The sequence below is a fragment of the Hydra viridissima genome, unplaced genomic scaffold, assembly GCF_058129835.1.
Source record: "Hydra viridissima isolate aposymbiotic clone 2 unplaced genomic scaffold, HvirCarnegie_v1 scaffold_7, whole genome shotgun sequence".
NCBI classification, from domain to species: Eukaryota; Metazoa; Cnidaria; class Hydrozoa; order Anthoathecata; family Hydridae; genus Hydra; species Hydra viridissima.
The window spans coordinates 15,826,470-15,846,094 of record NW_028324306.1 but is presented as its reverse complement, the minus strand read 5'-3'; the positions used below and the strand labels follow the sequence as shown (position 1 = coordinate 15,846,094).

The window sequence follows — 19,625 nt, the reverse complement described above, 5'->3', positions numbered from 1 at the left end:
GCCAACTTCAAGAATAAAAAAGTATGAGTGAAAGAGGTACCACAACTTTAGCTTAAAAAAGTTCAAAAGAAATCTAAGTCCGGGCGTTTACTCCGACGAATACTGAAGTATGACGCAACTCTACAATTAAAATATTCTGAAAAATCTGAATCTTTTATATTCAAAATTCTAATCAGTTATTAAAATATTTTGATAACATTAATTCCGCTTAAAAACAGCACATTTTAAATAATAATAATAATAATAATAATAATAATAATAATAATAATAATAATAATAATAATAATAATAATAATAATAATAATAATAATAATAATAATAATAATAATAATAATAATAATAATAATAATAATAATAATAATAATAATAATAATAATAATAATAATAATAATAATAATAATAGTAATAATAATAATAATAATAATAATAATAATAATAATAATAATAATAATAATAATAATAATAATAATAATAATGATAATAATAATAATAATAATAATAGTAATAATAATAATAATAATAATAATAATGATAATAATAATAATAATAATAATAATAATAATAATAATGATAATAATAATAATAATGATAATAATAATAATAATAATAATAATAATAATAATAATAATAATAATAATAATAATAATAATGATAATAATAATAATAATAATAATAATAATAATAATAATAATAATAATAATAATAATAATAATAATAATAATAATAATAATAATAATAATAATAATAATGATAATAATAATAATAATAATAGTAATAATAATAATAATAATAATAATAATAATAATAATGATAATAATAATAATAATAATAATAATAATAATAATGATAATAATAATAATAATAATAATAATAATAATAATAATAATAATAATAATAATAATAATGATAATAATAATAATAATAATAATAATAATAGTAATGATGATAATAATAGTAAAAGATCTTATAAGCCATTTTTAGTTTATTAATTTCTTAATTTTTAAAATTTCTTAAAATTTCTTCATAAATTCATTTGTAAAAAAACTTGAAACTGTTTCTCTAAAAAGTTAAAATAAGCAACAAAGAAATGAAGCTGAAAGTGACATAAAATTTGTTTATTATTTGTTTATAATTGTTTACATTCCCCCTCCTGTCATACCCCATTTTACAGATTCAAAGAGCCTTAGATTACTTTGATTGGGAAAAAATATTTTTCTTTTTCAAACCAAAAAAAGTTTAGAATAAAATTTTCTTATTTTTTTTTTGCCAATAATTAAGCAATTACACTTAAAAAACAGGAGAATCTTTCATTAAAAGCTCCGTTGCCAAGTTATAAATCATTCTTTTGATACTTTAGTTCTACATGATACAAGAAACACATTTGATTGTGCTGATACCAACATTGTTTAAGTAAAATCTCAAGTAACAAAGCTTACATATTTACTTACAACTCTAAATATCTTGTATTAAACATCTCAAACTGAAAATAAATTTCATCTATACTTCTTATCACTTGACCTCCCCTCCTTCACCCCTCCCCTCCCACACCAGACACCACACTCAAGCTATTAGATCTTTGTTTAGCTCGGATTTCTTAAACATTTCTCGAAAAAGCATCATTTTTGCGTGATGATCTTTACCATTGCAATCTGTATTGCTATTCCAATATGCAGAGATGTTATAAACTTTATTAGGATATGTGCCGTTGTTTGCTATCTCACATAACACACATAACCAACTGCTCATGTGAGGCCAGCCTTCATCCGAAGTTCTTACATATTCGTAACTACTTTTCCATTCTAAGTATTTCAGATAAAGGTGTTCATCGGAGCCTACTTTCTGTAAATAGTTTCCTAAGCTTTCAATGTCTTGGAATTGATAGGCATTTATAAATGAGCCTGGAATCGCCAGTTCGGAGTAATTAGCTCCGCCAAGTACCACTGGAACTGATCCGTGAGCGATTGCATTGATCCAATATTTATCTGAAATATATTCATCGCAAAAAGTATTTTCGAAAGCCAGGTAAAATTTATATTTTGATATTTCTGATTTACTTGTAATATTTACTTTTTTAGCTTTAATAGATTTAAAATCTTCCGCGCATGCTCCACCAATATGTAAATTTATGTATTTAGATAGCTGAGATGCAAACCGCTTTCGTATGATAGGCTTGCAATTACTCACTAACCACAATGCATCGTAGGTTTTCTCTCTCCATAAGTCAACAAGCACATTTTTACTAAAATTTACTAAAGTGCTTCTTTTCCGGTATGTTCCATACGGCAGAGTAATATCGCTGCTTCTTTTATATGTTATGGTCAAATTATGCAAACCCTCGACGGTTTCCACCCGATTCCCATAAAACGGGGCCTCAGTTTCAAAAAAAATCCATTGTTGATAGATAGGCCTCAATTTTTTGTACGCATTGTAATAAAAAGATGGAGTAGATGATCTGAAAATAATAAAGTCAGCTTCGTACACTTTACTTTTGTCGAATGTTACCGAACAATTTTTAAACTGGCATTTTTCAAGACGAGCTTTTATAGTTTTTTCTGATTTTTCCCAAAACTTTTCGTCTATCGCATGAATTAATATGATTTTGCTTTGGGTTTGACTCTGATGGGTGTGACCTGGAATGAGTTTTTTTACATACTGCGCCGTATGAGCCAAAGATTCTTCAAAACTAAAAACTATTAAACGCTTAAAGTAGTAAATGCCTGATATCAAAATAAAAAATTTTGCAAAACGCAAAATGCAACCTTTTCCTTTTTTCATATTTCAAAGATTATTCAGACATTCAAAAAATTCGCGTAAATTCGTGAATTAAACATTCAAATTTGTGTTTTTTCACTTACCCAATAGACTTTCAACTACGGAAAAAAAAAAAAAAAAAAAAAGCTAATGAAAAATACAACTTTCAAACGGTATTTCATTCTTCAATGTGCGCTATTGATACTTGTCAATGTACGCCATACTTAGTCGATAAAAGTTTTTCAAAAAAAAAAAAAGTTTATTCTACATTAAAGTTCGTATTTACAACTAGTTCTTTTGAAGCGAATCGGATTCACTAACATAATTAGCATAATTATAATAATCTCTACGACTGCCGGTTTTTCAGCAACCAATTAATAACCAAACAAGCAAATATTATTAAACTTTCGTGAGCTGCTTTTGAAAAGCTGATTTTAAAAATATCTTTTGCCGGATCTTTTTTAATTTTGATTCTATTTTGTTTAAAGTACTTCCATAAACATTCTCTCGTTTTCCTCTTGCAACATGACGATTACTGTGTTTTTCATCTTCATCTTTGGTAGGAGAACTTTCATTAACAACCTCTCGCATTTTTTTAAAGATATCCTCCGCTTGATCAAGCGACTTAAAAGTAGTTTCTCCGTTAAATCCATCCCCAACAATGGTATCAGAAGGATTGTATTTTATCGACCTTCGTTTTCCATATTGACCATTTTGAATGCTTTGAGGCGAATACGGTCGATTAAAACGACTAAATTCATGAGGATATACGTTTGGGTTGTTTTCGTAAAACTCACCCCCTCCATCTTTAGCCGAGTTTCCAAGCATACCACGGCCTAAAAATTATCAACAGAAAATAAACCAAAAAAAAAAAAAAAAGTCAAAAGAACTGCTCAAGATTTTTATTTCTTTAGGATCGCTGATAATCTACTTATTTGATAAAAATGAAATAGAGATAAATGCGACCGATAAACCCCTCTATGCTGTAGTGCAACAGCAATCAAGAAAAGTAGCTAAGAGATGCATTCTTCTTTCATTCCAATTTATCGAAATTGATTGGAATTATGAAAAATGAATCTTTCAGAACTGACTCACAGAAGAATTTATTCAAAATTGTGCATGCTGAAGAAACATGCAATGCAAATAAGGCTGAGTGGATGCAATCCAGGAGATGAATGTAGAGCTTTGCAGCAGCAACTGAAATGAGCTTGAAAAAAAAATCTTTATCATTAGCATGACCAGTAGTAGTGATGCTAATGATGATGACTCTAATCCTCTATAGTCAACCAAAACAAAGCTCATCAAATAATGTTATCAGTCATAGCAGCTACATTAGACAGAATTAAACTAAGTGACAGGAATGTAGCACACATAATTGCAGTAGCAGAGTCATTTAGACATCATTTTTTAGCCTTAGCAATTAACATGAATTAATTATAAAAACCAGATGCAATAACTGGCAAGTAGCAGCTAAAGAAATACAAGAACTTTTCATCCACACTGTCCATTAATAATGAATTGAGAAAAATGCTGCCAGCTTTAATGTCAAAGAAACTATTTGATTGTCTTACAGTTCTGGTGTCTGGAATTGGAACAACAAAGTTGTCAGGGTGCAAAATTCCCTAATCTAACTGGTCAAGCAGAAGTATCTGTAGTATTCAATTTAATTTGGGAATGGAATCTCTCTGACTATAATAACTTACATATTTTGACACTACAGCCAGCAATATAGCATTTCATGCTTGGGCTCCTTCATGTTCAAGTACATTTCTCCCCTCAGAGCTTTTCATTGAGTGTAATGGATGACAAGTTAATACACAACTTGAAAATTTTCCATTCCAATTTTGATTGAGTGATGTGAACCATCATCTTTTATTCACTTTAACACATTTGTACTGAAGGTTTATTTGAAGATCTGGTTACAGCTCTTGACAATACAACAGCAGATAATCCTTAATATACTGCATTTAATAGCACAATACCTCAGAAGTTGCAGTCTGATTTGGTATTGTGACACACTAAAAAGCTTTTTACAGAATTGAATATTCCTCAACATTTCCTGATCAGCAGTTCAAATACATCAGACAAAGATTGGTGGTCAGTAGAACTTGAGAAGCATGAAAGTCATCAACAATACAACTGTGTTAGGAGTAACTATGCTTCAGGCATTTAATGAATTCCTCACAAACCAAGAGAAACAAAAACAGTTTTTATTGCAAGTCATAGTGAAAGATTGCTATGATTTTCTAAATCTAAACAACTCAACTTACACTGCAGTTTGTAACGCTATTGCTTCAACAACATCACTCTTTGCCACTATTAGTAATTGCTAACATTTTGGGTCACTGTTTGGATTTCTTTGTGTTTAATTGATTATGGTGAACTGCAGATTATAGATTTCAAAGTAACTGGTAGCAATTATTAGTGTACTTTTTGAGTAATTTTAAAATATTCTGATTTTTGAAGTTGTAATTAATATTAAATGACAGTATCAAAAAATGTTGAATAAAAAATGTTGAACTTGTAATTCTGTTAGTGTTGAGCTACTAGTAAATATCATAAAAATACTTCAAAGTTTTTTTCAGCATTTTTTTTACTAACAAAATATGGGATAGGGTGAGGTGGGCTAAGGGTGGTAGGTTAAGAAGATGAAAAATTAAACATTTTATTTTAAGAAGCACCCTATATATATAGAGGGAGTTATAAAAAAAAGAAAAAAGAAAACTCTACTAACTTGTTTTTGTACCATAAGGCTTGAGTTCATGATTTAAGTATTCTGGTTCTCTGTCAAACCTGTTATCAATATCATGAACTTTATGACGACTCCTGGCAATGCCAGCCAGCATTAAACTAGCTTTAGGGTCAGTTAGTCGATTCACAATTTCCATTTCATTAATATCTCCTAATTAAAATAATTAATACTTAAACATACCATAATTTTTGCTTTCAATTATTAATACAGCTTAGTTTTTTGAAATACTAATTTTGACTAAAACATTAATAATTTGAGCAAAACAAATTTCACTTTCACTTTCATTTTCAATAAACTAATTTTAAAACTATTCCAGATCAGCTCACCTGTGCCTTCTAAATCAATTTTTAAAATCATGTTGTTACAGTCATTAAAACTCAGTGTTTTACAACACTGAATTTTGATGACTTTAACAACATAATTTAAAAAATTGATTTAGAAAATTCTAGTAAAAAAATTGATTCAGAAGACTCTAGTAAAAAATATTGTCAAATTACCTTGGTGAGTTCTATCATTGATGATTACTTCTTCATCATCTTTCCCAAACTTTTCAATACCATCATGCAGATGTTCAATTGCTAAGAAATATATCACTTATATTGATGTTATATCCAGAAAATGATCAATTAAGGAAATTGTAAATGAGATTTACACCCAAACAATTTAAAAAAAATTAAAAGATCAAAGTTTTTAATTTGAAAATAATATTGATAATAAAATACTGAATATGTTTTTAATGTTCTTAACAATGCAATGATGGTGATGGTGATAATGGCAATGATGATGATGATGATTACTGTGTTATTGTAAATACTATTATCAACCAATATGATTTAAGGAGAAATCTTCATCTTGCCACCAATTGGGATTAAATGGATATATACCTACTTATAAAAATCAACTCAAAAGGTTAGCAGGCATAAATACTTTAACCAAGCTCAACCAGAAAGTTCTACAATTTTAAATATAGATAAGATTTTGCCAGGATTGTTGACCAAGAGTTGACTTTACAGTAATACTTTTATGATGGCTATATTATTCATGAATGCTTTTTCATTTATCCAAACAGCTTTTTGTGCCAGAAAAAACTAGAAATGCATTTTTTTTTAAAAAAGAAAAAAACATCCTTAAAATGTACACTTTGGAAGATACCATTAACATTTACATCAGTATGGAATATGAATATGTTGTCACTAATCTTTACATCAGTATGGAATATGAACCGTTGTCACTACTCTTTAGATGAACTGCTGTCATTTAGATTCCTTACTTGGTGTGGTAAAAACTGTATCTTTTAAAATAAAAATTACAAAAAAAATGACGAAATGATTGTAAAATGTGTCCACATTGGGACAATTAAAGATAGACATACATCCAATAGATATCAGGCTTCAGGTTACTGAACAGAAAAATCTGGCTAATGAGGTCAGGCAATTTTTTCATGCTAATTTTTTTTCTACCCATGGTTTTGGACAACCTTTCCTTGAATGTGGAAAACATTATTCTAGTCACATAGCAATTGCAATATTTAGCAGTTGATAGATGCTGCATTTTATCTTAGTAAAATTATTTCAAATTAACTAAATATTGTTTATTTTTGAAACCACTGCTTTGATTTTTTACAGTTTAAAAAAGACATAAGCATAGCATTTTAAGAATGACATAAGTATTTGTTTAGTGATCAAACTGTAACGAAATTAAAAACTAAAGTCTCATTAAAAATTGTTGCCATCAACTGATTATCTATGTTAAATATCTTTGTCTCTTCCTTTTTGTTTTTTGTCTAAATAAGAGTAATGGCAAAAATAGCAAATAGAAATTAGTAATGATAACTTTGATATTACTTGGCATATTTCACTTAAATACTTAAAAAGAATTACCTTCATAATGGCTCTGTTTTTTGTGAGACATCTTATGATCTTCATCATCATGCTCCAATGAATCATACTCATCATCATAATTACGTATTTCCCCTTTTATCTTAAAAATTATATATGAAATTCTAAATAAACATACAATAAACTGCAAATGATACATAAAGAAATTTAAAATGTATATAATATATATATAGTAACATATATGACCATTAATAACATTCAAGTAATATTACAAGTGTATACAGCCGTAATAAAACTTCTTTAATCTGTTTAATAATGCTTTTGTTATTCTGGCCCAAATCTTATCCAGATGACTAGTTCTATTTTTGTGATTAAAATTTTTCAATCAGATATGAAACATGGACCTTATTTTAAATACTAAAGATTATACTGAAATTATACTGCTAGTACATACAAATGAGATATTATTTCCTACATCTTTCTCGTAGTATATAATTTTAACTATAAATATTCTTACATGTCCCTGTGTGTGGTATTCTGTATCAGGATGATTGAAACCATTCTCTCTAAAATCTTCTCCATGATGGTCATGACGACCTTTTGGATGACTTTTACCTTTCCCAAGTTCGCCAAACTTTGGAAACTTACTGAACTCTGTAAATTCATGAAAATGATGACGACTGTGAACATTATTCCTATCAGTTATATCTTTATAAGGCATATCTTTATTCCAGACCAGCTCACCTATGCCAAATAATTAGGTCATTTCAGATTATACAGAAAACTACATGACATTCCTTATCATAAAGCTAGTATGGTGAGTTAAAACTGAATTTACATTTAGTATTATTTAAAATTTTATTTCTTTACACCATTATAACCTCATGCAAAGATACCTGGCAAATGCTTTTTTTTTCCACTTGGAGCATCATCTGGTCCTTCGTTATCATCAACTTTAAGATCTTCAATACTACTGTAAGGATCTGCTGCATCCTGAAGTACAAAAGCTATTGATTTTTTGTTCAATTAATAAAAGCTTTAAGAATTTCGATCATCTTGTCTGACTAAAAAACATACCTTTTTTACTGACTCAACTTTACTTTTCTGAACATCATACTTCATAGTCAATTGCCCATCCTTAAGTAACTTATCCATTCCTTCTTCACGCTCTATTCTACGTACCATATTTTCTTCAGCATTGTTCAAATAATCATTGTCTGCTTCATGAATGTGGTGAGTTTTATCAACAAATGATTGTACAGGGTTGTAATTGTTTTGATTCTCTCTTTCATTTCTATGCTCTTCATTGAACTTTTGCTTGTTATAATTTCTATTCATTCCATCCCTTTCCCTTTTCTCTTCATAAGCAGCTTCTGTGTCATGATTCATCTCATTTGCATCTTTAATAGGAAACTTATGTTCATTTTTACTATTTTCATTTAATTGTGATACATGAGAATTGTAATGATCCTTATTATGTCTCATTTGTCTGCCTCCATCCTTTTCATGATTAACTTTAAATTGATTTCCTTGATTGCGATGATGCCTTTTAATCTCCTCATCCATATCCATATCCATATCTTTATCTAACTCATCCTCATGATGCATGTCATCAAAATGATCTTTAGCAAATTCCTCCTCTTCATCTTCTTCTTCAAAACCTCCACCATGATCATCAAATATCTTTTCTTCTTCCTCATCCAGTTCATCATGCATGTCATCTTCAAAATGATGGTCTTTATCAATATCATCTATTGGCCAATCATCATCATCCTCACCTTTTTTATGGAGATCTTTTGGATTATGGCTGTGATAGCCTGGTTCATGTGACTTGTGAAAAGATTCATGCTCATCATGTGGCTTGTGAAATGGATCATGTTCTTCATGTGACTTGTGAAATGGTTCATGATCTTCATGTGACTTGTGAAATGATTCATGATCTTCATGTGACTTGTGAAATGATTCATGATCTTCATGCGACTTATGAAATGGTTCATGTTCCTCATGGGAGTTATCAAAAGGTTCCTGATCTTCATGTGATTTGTGAAATGACCCATGTTCCTCATGTCCATGTTCATTTTGTGTAGCACTTTTTTCTTCATCATCATAATCTTTTTTATTGTCATCATCTTTTTTGCTGTAATCATCTTTTTTACCTTCTTCTTCTTTGTCTAGTAAATATAATTCATTTTTGCAAGATAAATCTCAGCAGAAAAAAAACATTTTATATGTTAGCATAAAAGATCAAGTTTGTAATTTAACATGAAAGTGCAAGCAAGTAGTACAAACAGTCACAAATGAAAACAAATGTAAAAGTACACAAATGAAAAAAACACACTTGAAAAATTATCTTTTCTTTTATATTAAACAAAGAAGCACAAACCTAAAATGTACATCCAGTAGTTACACAGTAGCTGGGTAATTGAATAAGTTTCTGCCATTTTTTATGTAAAATAAAAACATCCCAATTAAGAAATTGTAACTGGTCCTTAACTATTTTAGCAATTTGCAGTCTAGCATGACCATGTTGAAAGGTTTCTTTGTCACATCTGTTGACATATTAAGGACATTTTTTTTTTTAATGGCTGACTTAAATTAACTCAATCTCAATAACAATCTTGATAGTTTCACTATGTTTAAGTAGCTCATAATACAAACTTCTTATCAAAAACATTAACAAGTACACAAATAGGTTTCAGTACCCCTTTATGTGACAAAAAAGTAGTGCAATAAAATTTCCATGAACAATTAATTATTGTTTCCAAAATTGATATTTCCCAAAACAAGATTATTGGCACAAAACTTGAACTTTAATATAATAAAACACTTGTTGAGTGAATGTCTGAAGGTCAGGTACTAAATAAAAGAGCTTATTAATGGTACTATCAATTCAGCGGTACCAATACAATTGACACATGATTAATTAGTATTAACCATTGATTAGAAAATGGCACAAAACTTATTTACATACCAAACATTTAAAAAAAATCTTCCAAAGCATTCACAACATTTTAAGTTAACAATTCACCTGTATGTGTTGGTGTAATAAAATTTTGTTTTAATTATAGTCATGCTAATTCATTTTGTGTTATGTCATGTTAAACATTTATTTAAAACATAATTAAAAGAATTTGATAGTATAGTATAAAAACAAAATACTTTTTGATATGTTTACTTTAAAATTTTGATTGTTACATGGAAAACTTCTATTTAAAAACACCCCCCAAAAAATCTTTTTTTTTCCCTTCTTTTTTAAATCTTTATTTCATTAAGAACTTCCTTGTAAACCTTATTTTAGTTGATTTAATTAAAAACCTTTCTTTTAAATTTTTTCTTTAGTTTTTTAAACATTTTTCAGAAGTTCAATTTATAATTGAGGGTTCATAACTTATAATACACACATCTTTAAGGGAAAAATCATTTTATATTTATATGATAATATGAATATAAAACTTGTATCAAATATTAAAAAACAAAACATTAAAAAATAAATTACAATTTTTGTCAAGTTGTTTCTTTAAATTAAAAAATTTTCAAAACCAAGGCTCAAGCATCACAAAGCATTTTGTGACGAAAAACTTTGTTACAAAAAATGCTTAACAAGAGGTAACATAATTTAATGTTTTATTTTGTGTTTGTAAGTGAGGATTAAATCTGGATAATCAGATTGCAAGTAAATTTTTCAAAGCACATATTAAAATATTATTGTTGCAGCTATAAACTGCGCAACAATTTAATCGGTTTTGAAAGCCCTTCCAAAAATGAAGTTGAAATATTGAATTGTTTGCTTCATTGGCAATAAAATCTTGGCATCATAAAAACCAATGGCATCTTTTAAGGGGAATACTCTTCAAAACAATTAAAAGTAAAAATTGTAAAAAAAATTTATCAGAGAAAAGCTTCAATAGGACATGTACAAAAGTTAGTACATATGCAGAAACTCTTTTTATCCAGAAATTCTAAAATATTCTTATAAGAAAATGTTTATCAAATCTTTTATAATAAACGAAACAATTGATTTTTTACAAACACTACACATCTAACATTTTTCAAAAAGTGTTATACTAAAAGTATTAGATTATTACTTAGATTATATTTAAAAGCCTTGATACATGGTCTGCATTTGGTCATTGCTATTGTATAGAAAATTCCCAAAATGATAAAAATAAAACAATGCAGCTGCAAAAAACACACTTAAAAAAATAGAGTCATCTGTGGAGAAATAACTATAAATTGCATGAAAGTCTTAAACATATTCTTCTACTTGTAACAGTTAAAAAAAAAAAAAAAAAAAAAAAATTTTTTTTACTTAAAAAAATATTGATATAATTATGTGAAATAAAACTTTGTACTTAACACCCTATAAATAAAATTTCGGACAAATTTTAATTGCATTTATTATGTAATTTATTTCATGCACGCAAAAAACCTTATACTTATTTGAAAGAGGATTTTATAATCTATTTAAATTTAATTTATATAAGTTCAAAATATTATTTAAATATTGAAAATAAAATGGTCAAAGTAAAGGACCTTGAAAAAATTATGGAAATTTTTTCCCAAAAAAATCGAGAAAAAGGTAAAGCATTTGTTGCTAAACAGTTTATGGAATGGGGTTTACCTAGATCAACTGCTTACGATAAAATCGTAAAATTGGAGAATGGATCTCTAAAAAGAAAAGTTGGAAGTGGTCGAATCGCTAAGGTAGCTACTAAAGAAAATTTGCTTGTTGTTCTCAATTTTGAACATCTAAGAAACAATTTCATCTCTGACACTTGAATCACATCTGGGAGAAATTCCCAGCTCGAGTGCCATTAATACTGTCACACAATGCATCATCAGGTTCTGATGCATAAAAATTAGATGTAAATGCTGCATTTTTTGAAAATAAGTCAGGGTGCTCCAAAAAGAAAGTAACTTAAGTTTTTAACTGTAGTCAAACTTGAATTTCCCAAGTATTAAAAACAATGGCTAACATTCCAAATGAAAATTATAAAAACTTGGATTTTGTTATGGATGATGAAAGCTATTTTACCTTAAACAATAGCACATTAGCTGGTAATGATAGGTTTTATGCCGCTGATCCTTCTCAATGCTCTGACCAATTAAGATACAACTTGCATAAAAAGTACGAGGACAAGCTCTTAGTTTCTTATTGCATCAGTTCCCGTGGAATAAGCCCTCTTTATATTTATCACAGTAAGCAGGCAATCAACCAGTACACTTATAAAGAGATACTAGAAAAAACTTTACTTCCTCTAGTATCAGAATATTATAAAAAAGACAATAAGTTTATCTTCTGGCCTGATCTAGCTCGATCACATTACGCAAAGTCGGATATCAACTTTTTAAAAATGAAAAAAATCAAAGTTGTACCCAAAGATATAAACCCAGCTAACATTCCAGAAGCAAGACCAACTGAAAACTTTTGGGGTGATTTAAAACAGCTAGTGTACAAGAATAATTGGAGTGCTGAGAATTTGGAAGAGCTTGAAGCAAGAATTAGAAATTGTTTTTCAAAGATGAATAAAGAAATTTTCCTTACTCAACCAAAACATTTTTCAAAAAAACTTTATTATATTGCTAAATATGGTATTTGAAATAATTATTTTAATATATTTATAAACTACATATACTAACATATTAACAGTTGAAATATTAATTAATAAAACTTATTAGTTCTTAAAATATTAGTTTTTAAAATTTTGTCCAAAATTTTACTTATGAGGTGTTAGTTAGGAATAGTTCAAAAAATCTTTTATATATATATATATATATATATATATATATATATATATATATATATATATATATATATATATATATATATATATATATATATATATATATATAAAATATTAGTTTTTAAATTTGGTCCAAAACTTTACTTATGAGGTGTTACTTTTGTCTGACTGAAATTAAACAAGAAAAAAAAATTTTTTTTTCAAAATGTTTGGAGTATTGAAAGATTAAAATTTTAAATAAAAAACTGGAAAATATTAAAATGTTAACTCTTGCTAAAAATAAATTTATGTGCTTTTAAATTTAATTTTTAAATTCATTGAAGTCAAGTAACAAAAACCTATACACAAACTTGAACCAAAGTTTATTGCCACATTTGCCAAATTTATTTATTTATTTTTTCACTTAGTAAAATAGTAAGTTTTTCATAAAAAAAAGAACTTCATTTTGTCAATGTGTTTACTACATACTTGAAATGATAATTAATCCTCAAATAAAAACCCATAATAAAAAAGGAATCAAAAGTCTTTTAAAAGTTTACCTTCATCCCTCCACTTGTGTTTTATATCACCAACTATTGATCCACTAAAAGGTTTGATCATCATCTGGCGGATTGTAGCATTTGTGGTTATATTATGCCGCCTTTTTAATTGTTGATAACTACTTCTGATATCATTTCTAAAATTATAATCTTGATTAGAAGTGAGTGCAGAATGTATTTGCTCTTGAGAATGCTTTTCCTCATAATGATTTCCAATTAAAGCTCCAAATGTGTCTTTTCCATAATGAAGATTATCTTTTTCCTCATCATGGCAATCTATATATAAACAACAACTTAATTTATAAATCATTTAGCTGCAAACATACCATTAAAAAAAAAACAACAACATACAATTCTAAAAGAAGAAAAAAAACTTACTATCAATTATGTTGAAAAAGAATAGATTTGGATTGAATAGGTAAATATATATTGATATGTATATAACTTTCTTGTTTAAAGTAACAAGAAAATATGCAAAAAATAAAGTTTATGAATCTTGTTCCTAACTTACATATTTAAAAATTTACATCAACACAAGTTTTTTTTTAACTCATAGTAATTGATCATCAATAACCTATGAATTTAAGATCATCATGGCAATTTTAATAATAAAAAATTTAGGTTCTTTTTTCATGTAGATCACTTTTAATTTTACTTAAATCACTTCTCAAAGTAAGTTAAGTAGAAAAAATTGATAACGCTATATTGGCTAAGTTTATTCACCATGTAACTTTGGTTACCTTAGTACAAATTGTAAAAAAACATTCTTAAATTGGATTTTACTAACTTTTTTTTTAAATATTACTTTTTGTGACTTTGTGTATGCATAGTTATAAAAAAATGGTAATGTCTCCTTACAATTTACTGAAATAATTTGCTTGCAAAATTAACAATTTTAAAATCATGCATAATATTAAGATTGAAAATAAACAAAATATTGAGTGAAATGAACATATTGAACATCATCATTATTAAGAGTCACCAAAATAGACATATTTGCACCATTTACCACCAAAATAGATACATTTGTAAAAAAAATTTGGATATTTGATTTTTTTACTACCTCTTTTTTAAGAAATTAATGATTTTTTAAGTCACTGTAACTTTGGTCATATTGTATGGTTTGTGTTTAAGTATAACTTTTGCAAATTAGCACCTCTAAAATTATGCCTTATATTAGCAGTTTCAAGCAAACAATCATTGAAATGCTGAAATTAAAATAAGTATTTTATAAGAGTCACCTGAAGATTTGAAAGTGAAAAACAGTGTAATTTTAAAATTATTTAACATCAACTTGGGTAGATATACATAAATGCAAATAAGCCTAAAAGCAAAAAAAAAATTTTTTTTTTTTTAAAATTAAAAAAATCATTATTTATATTTGTGTTAACCAATTTTGTATAATGTGTAAGTGACCAAACTTAGGCTATATTACATTATTAAAAAATAGATTAATTTATATATGTAAATGTAATTTATAATTTTTAGATGAATTATTGTTACAAGTAAAAGCAACTTGCATTTGCAAAGTAAATTATTAAAAATTGCTCAACTTTTTCTTCTGTGAATTCACACAAAAATTACAAAATAATCAAAGACCAATCAATATTTGTTTCATCAATTGACCAAAAATTTTATTCTTTAAAAACATGACCAAGAGTTTAAACTAATAAATATTGCTTTGACAACTTGTACAAAAAAATGTTTGACCTTATAACAGATAGAACAAATAGATAAGATTGATAATTTTTTTCTGAATACTGCATCACTAAGCACTAACACTGTAATTTCTATATCATATTGGTATTTGATTGATTACACTGAAATGACAAATTTTAAAAAGTATTTTTATAGCAGAGAGCACATTAAGTATTTCATTATATTATTCATTAAATAAATTTTAACAAAAAACAATAAATTGTCATAGAAAATCTCAATTTAACATAAAACTTATACCTTTACATTTGTGTGAACTTGAGAAAAAGTAATTCCCTGGATTTCTAACTTGTGATTCCTCTGATGCATGGTGTGGTCCATGATCAAGCACATCATCAACTTTATTTTCTTTGATCTAAAAAAACATACACATTAGAGATAATTTTCAAATTTTTATTTACAAAAATTTTAATTTTTTTGCAATTGCAGAAAGACATATCCTGTAAAAAATTATTTCAATATGCAAGTATTTTGAGATTTATTTGTATAAAGTTTTAAAATTGTCTAAAAATAAGGTAACAAAATATAAACATCTGATAAATGTTACTAATAAGTATTATTATAAGATAATTACACTGATGTGCATAAAATAACATCTATATATTTATGAATACTATTTATTTAATATTATCCATTTAAATAAAAGCTCACAAAGAAAAATAGCTTTTCTCCCTCCACTTACTGGACAGTTCCTTATTTTAGAAATAATTCTAGAACTAGCAAAAGACTACGGTCAGACTATTTAACAATGATGTTGAAAATTATTGATACCTTTATATAGAAATTATAGATACCTTTATATAGAAATTATAGATACCTTTATATAGAAATTGCACGCTATGAATTTCATCAAACAAAGTAGCTCATATTTACAACATGATTCTTTGGTTTAGATTATGACTAAAAAAAGCATGCAGTTATATCGAACATAATTGTATATAACAAAGGTTGCTGCCATTAATCACGCCTGAAACATAGATCTGACTAAATATAATTGCTGACTCTCTTCTTTGTGCAATGTTATCTAAAACAACAAACCACTGACATTTATCATCCATGCATGGTAGCAAATTTTATGATTGCGTTTTTAGTATTGTGTACTTATTTAACTTAGGAAGTTTTTATTTAACCTAATTATTATTTTAGGTTATAACATTAGGTGGCCTTAATGTTAATTTTATTTATCAATCCAGCAAGCTAGCAACTTGCCGAGAAATTTATAGAAGTAAATGATAAAGAAATGCTTACTTTGTTATAAGAAAAATTAGTATCTTCAGCCAAATACGTTTCTGTTTTCAATAACAGCAACAACAATATAAAACTTGTATATACTTGTTTTGCCATTTTTTTGAAAATCCGTTCATTTGCGCATCTTGGTTACGCTTGTACCTTAAAAGCTTTATTCATCTGAAAGCAATGTTTCCTTTCAGTAAAAATTGTAATCATATACTTTTTAAAATATTTCTAAGGTTGATGAGGACTTAGTCGGCAGTATTTGGAACATCAATAACAATGTTTGCTTAACTTCGCATGAGTAAATCACTAATCGTAAATCTAACTCACACTCCGCATACCCGAAATAAGTGAAGCATCCGCATAACCCATCGGAATCTTCTCGGGTATTTTAAGGCATGTCTGGTTTTAAAGTCTGTCGGGTTAGTTACGACTAAACATCTCAGTTGAGCATAACTGGCTTCTGACAAACTCTATCCTAAATTAACAATTCAAGACAAAATTGTTTTTTTTTTTTTACAACTTTACAAAAGATCTTGTTTTAACTGAAACAGGAGAAATCTTCATTAAAAAAAAAAAAAAAAAAAAAGCTTCAGCATCTTTAAACTTTTCAAATTCAAGCTATTAATACATCCTTATCTAAAACAATGAGTAATGATAGTCAACTAAAAAATATGAGCGAAAATATTATATTTGTTTTAAAAATGTCGTCATATGTTTACGCGACACTGAAAATAACAAAACAGTCCGCGGTATTAGAATGCATTTGCAGACCTTGTCAATCACGTAAATCACTCCTCTAAACACAACATGATGTATCAAAAACTAAAACCTCTTAATATATGCAATGCTAGAGTTGTTGCATTCTTTTTGCAATAATTATTAATAATTGCCGACCACGAGTTTTTTTTTCCGGTTTGTGACCGTGCAAACAAAGATTGAAACTTGTAATGAAAAAAAAAAAAAAGGTCAGATAAAACAATTCTAACTTTTTTTAAATCTTTAGATTATTAGAAATTTATTTTACCATTCTTTTTCCATTCATATGATTTTTAATATTATGGCTAGTTGCAGGCCATGGGCCCCCTACCAAAGGTTTGAGGCCCTAAGACTATAACTAGTAATCCTATTGTGTAATAAGACTGAGTCTAGTTAGCCTATTGTTACACTGATCTTAGAGTCATTATTGCTATCATTGTTATTGTCGTCATTGTCTCGAAAAACAATGCTTTAAATTTCTTAAATGTAACACTTCAGATTCCCCTAATTTTATGTAATGTTAAACAAATCTTCACGTTAGTCAAGTTGACTAAACACTTACAAGCATCTAAGAAAGTTTTTTGAAGATCCAAGCAAGTCGAGTCAGCCATTATTTTTTTGTTTTGTTCTTGACGAAGAGTCCAAGTTGTGCGTTTTAATTTAAAACTGGTATCTCGTGCTTCTTTAACAGCGATCAGGTATACTTTTGTTCTTTTTTGTGCGGTGGACAACTCAGTTTCTTCTCTGTCAATATTTCTTGTCAATGATTTCATTAACTTTTTAATTCTTGTCAATGATTTCATTAACTTTTTAATTCATCCAATTTGAAATATTTTGTGCAGCTATTTTCATATTGTAAAAGTCACATAAAAGTTGAGTGTGCATTTCATGTGCTTTTCGTCACTATTTTGTGAGCTTGAAGAATATCTATTCCTTTTGCCTGTAGTTGAAAGCGTTTAGCGTCCATTTTTTAACAAGCTATAATAGATCCTAGCATGACTCATTTAGACAATGCGTCATGGGTTTGTAATTCTTGTTTAAAAAATATATCTTTAAATTAATCTGCAGTGTAACCCACCAAAACAAAAGTATTTCTTTACAATTTCATTGGTAATATTCGTTTAAAACGGAAATACTGGAAGGAGAATGGGAATAGAACTTTTAACATGGGAATAAATGAAAATTTATATTGCAATCGATGATGAAAACACCAACCTGAGCATATAGTTGGAATGGGACAAACGCATCCTTTGTAGCTCTAAGATTGTATAAATATTTTAAATTATCATAAAAAAAATTTTTTTTCAAATAAATAAAACTTCTATTGACCGACTTTTTTGTGTTGCTTTCTCCTAACAATGTTAAGAGTATTTTATTGTCAGGCAAAAAAAGAACGTTTTAATTTATTTCCCTTTTTAATATTTTTTTTTTTACATTTGAAAAAAATTGCTGTTGTGAAAAAGTTGAGTGAATTTACTGAAATTTTACTGCAGGTTTCAACAATACATCAAATAAAGTTTGTTTTACGCTATCAATATAGGTTTCTTCTCGTTCATAGTTTAATTGCGACTTTGAAATGAAATCAAAATTTCAATCTGAAATTTTTTAAAGATTTTAGCATTAAATGAATAAACTAAATCAAAATTAGCATGCGCTATTGTTAAAAACAATACTGATATGCACGCTTTGGCAACAATTATTGAAATTGATGGAGAAACGCTTAATCTACAATTTAGGTTAAAAGATCAGATCACCAATTCCCTTTGTGACCGTAAGTAATACTTTGACAATTGATAATTTTCAAAATCAGCATATTTGTGTGAAGGTCAAGTTTTTACCAAGTTCTACAACTCGGAGATTTACATAGCTATTGCCCAAAATGAAGAAAAAAAATTTGATAAACACGCTGTCACTTACGGTTGCAAGCTTTTCGCTCATGCCCAGATATATATGCCAGTTTTCTAGATATATATAATTTCTATATTCCATTTATACATATTCACTTCTAAACCCATACATCTATGGAGTTCATAAGCTTAATGTTTATCGGGTTTCTTTAATCAGCTCATCGTTTGAATAAAGAAATTTACTGCTACTTATCAATAACTAAATATTTATACCCAGGAAAATTTCTTTTATGCCGATTAACACCAACCTAATAATTATCCTTACCGGAACAAAAATAAAAGCTGTAAATAAGGACTAGTCCATTTTAATTAAGGACTAGTCCAGACTAATTAAGGACAAGTTCATTCTAATTAAGGACTAGTCAATTCTAATTAACGACTAGTCT

General features: G+C 27.5%; 2 protein-coding genes across 8 annotated transcripts; both read right to left on the bottom strand.

Annotated features, from left to right (window-relative positions):
* On the bottom strand, nt 1–2,891 carry LOC145184373 (4-galactosyl-N-acetylglucosaminide 3-alpha-L-fucosyltransferase 9-like). The gene is made up of 2 exons (XM_090092581.1): nt 1,449–2,891; nt 1–120 (listed from the first exon to the last, which is right to left on the bottom strand). Exon 1 carries the CDS (start codon nt 2,773–2,775, stop codon nt 1,561–1,563), a length of 1,215 nt encoding a protein of 404 aa, XP_089948707.1. The 5' UTR covers nt 2,776–2,891; the 3' UTR covers nt 1–120; nt 1,449–1,560.
* Nucleotides 2,892–2,915: 24 nt separating this feature from the next.
* On the bottom strand, nt 2,916–18,329 carry LOC145184109 (uncharacterized). Of its 7 annotated transcripts, none has more exons than XR_016453999.1 (12): nt 17,895–18,329; nt 16,589–17,051; nt 16,158–16,364; nt 15,581–15,695; nt 13,625–13,900; nt 8,419–9,512; nt 8,238–8,334; nt 7,859–8,085; nt 7,384–7,505; nt 6,001–6,081; nt 5,486–5,653; nt 2,916–3,587 (listed from the first exon to the last, which is right to left on the bottom strand). XR_016453999.1 is itself a non-coding variant. In XM_090092577.1 (12 exons), exons 3-12 carry the CDS (start codon nt 16,188–16,190, stop codon nt 3,151–3,153), a joined length of 2,628 nt encoding a protein of 875 aa, XP_089948703.1. In that variant the 5' UTR covers nt 16,191–16,364; nt 16,589–17,051; nt 17,895–18,327; the 3' UTR covers nt 2,916–3,150. The 7 variants fall into 7 exon arrangements, 5 of the variants coding, with proteins under 5 accessions (XP_089948703.1, XP_089948704.1, XP_089948702.1 ...); XM_090092577.1 differs by having other exon boundaries at nt 7,384–7,483; nt 17,895–18,327; XM_090092578.1 differs by having other exon boundaries at nt 7,384–7,483; nt 16,158–16,240; nt 17,895–18,079.
* Nucleotides 18,330–19,625: the final 1,296 nt, after the last annotated feature.

Bases quoted from the DNA above. Each gene is read 5' to 3' on its own strand.
- LOC145184373 (XM_090092581.1), bottom strand. From the start codon at position 2,775: ATGAAAAAAGGAAAAGGTTGCATTTTGCGTTTTGCAAAATTTTTTATT.
- LOC145184109 (XM_090092576.1), bottom strand. From the start codon at position 16,684: ATGGCAAAACAAGTATATACAAGTTTTATATTGTTGTTGCTGTTATTG. The intron at 6,082-7,383 runs GTAATTCTTTTT...TATATTTCTTAG, and splicing joins AAAACAGAGCCATTATGAAG to CAATTGAACATCTGCATGAT. The intron at 5,654-6,000 runs GTAATTTGACAA...TATTTTAATTAG, and splicing joins CAATGATAGAACTCACCAAG to GAGATATTAATGAAATGGAA.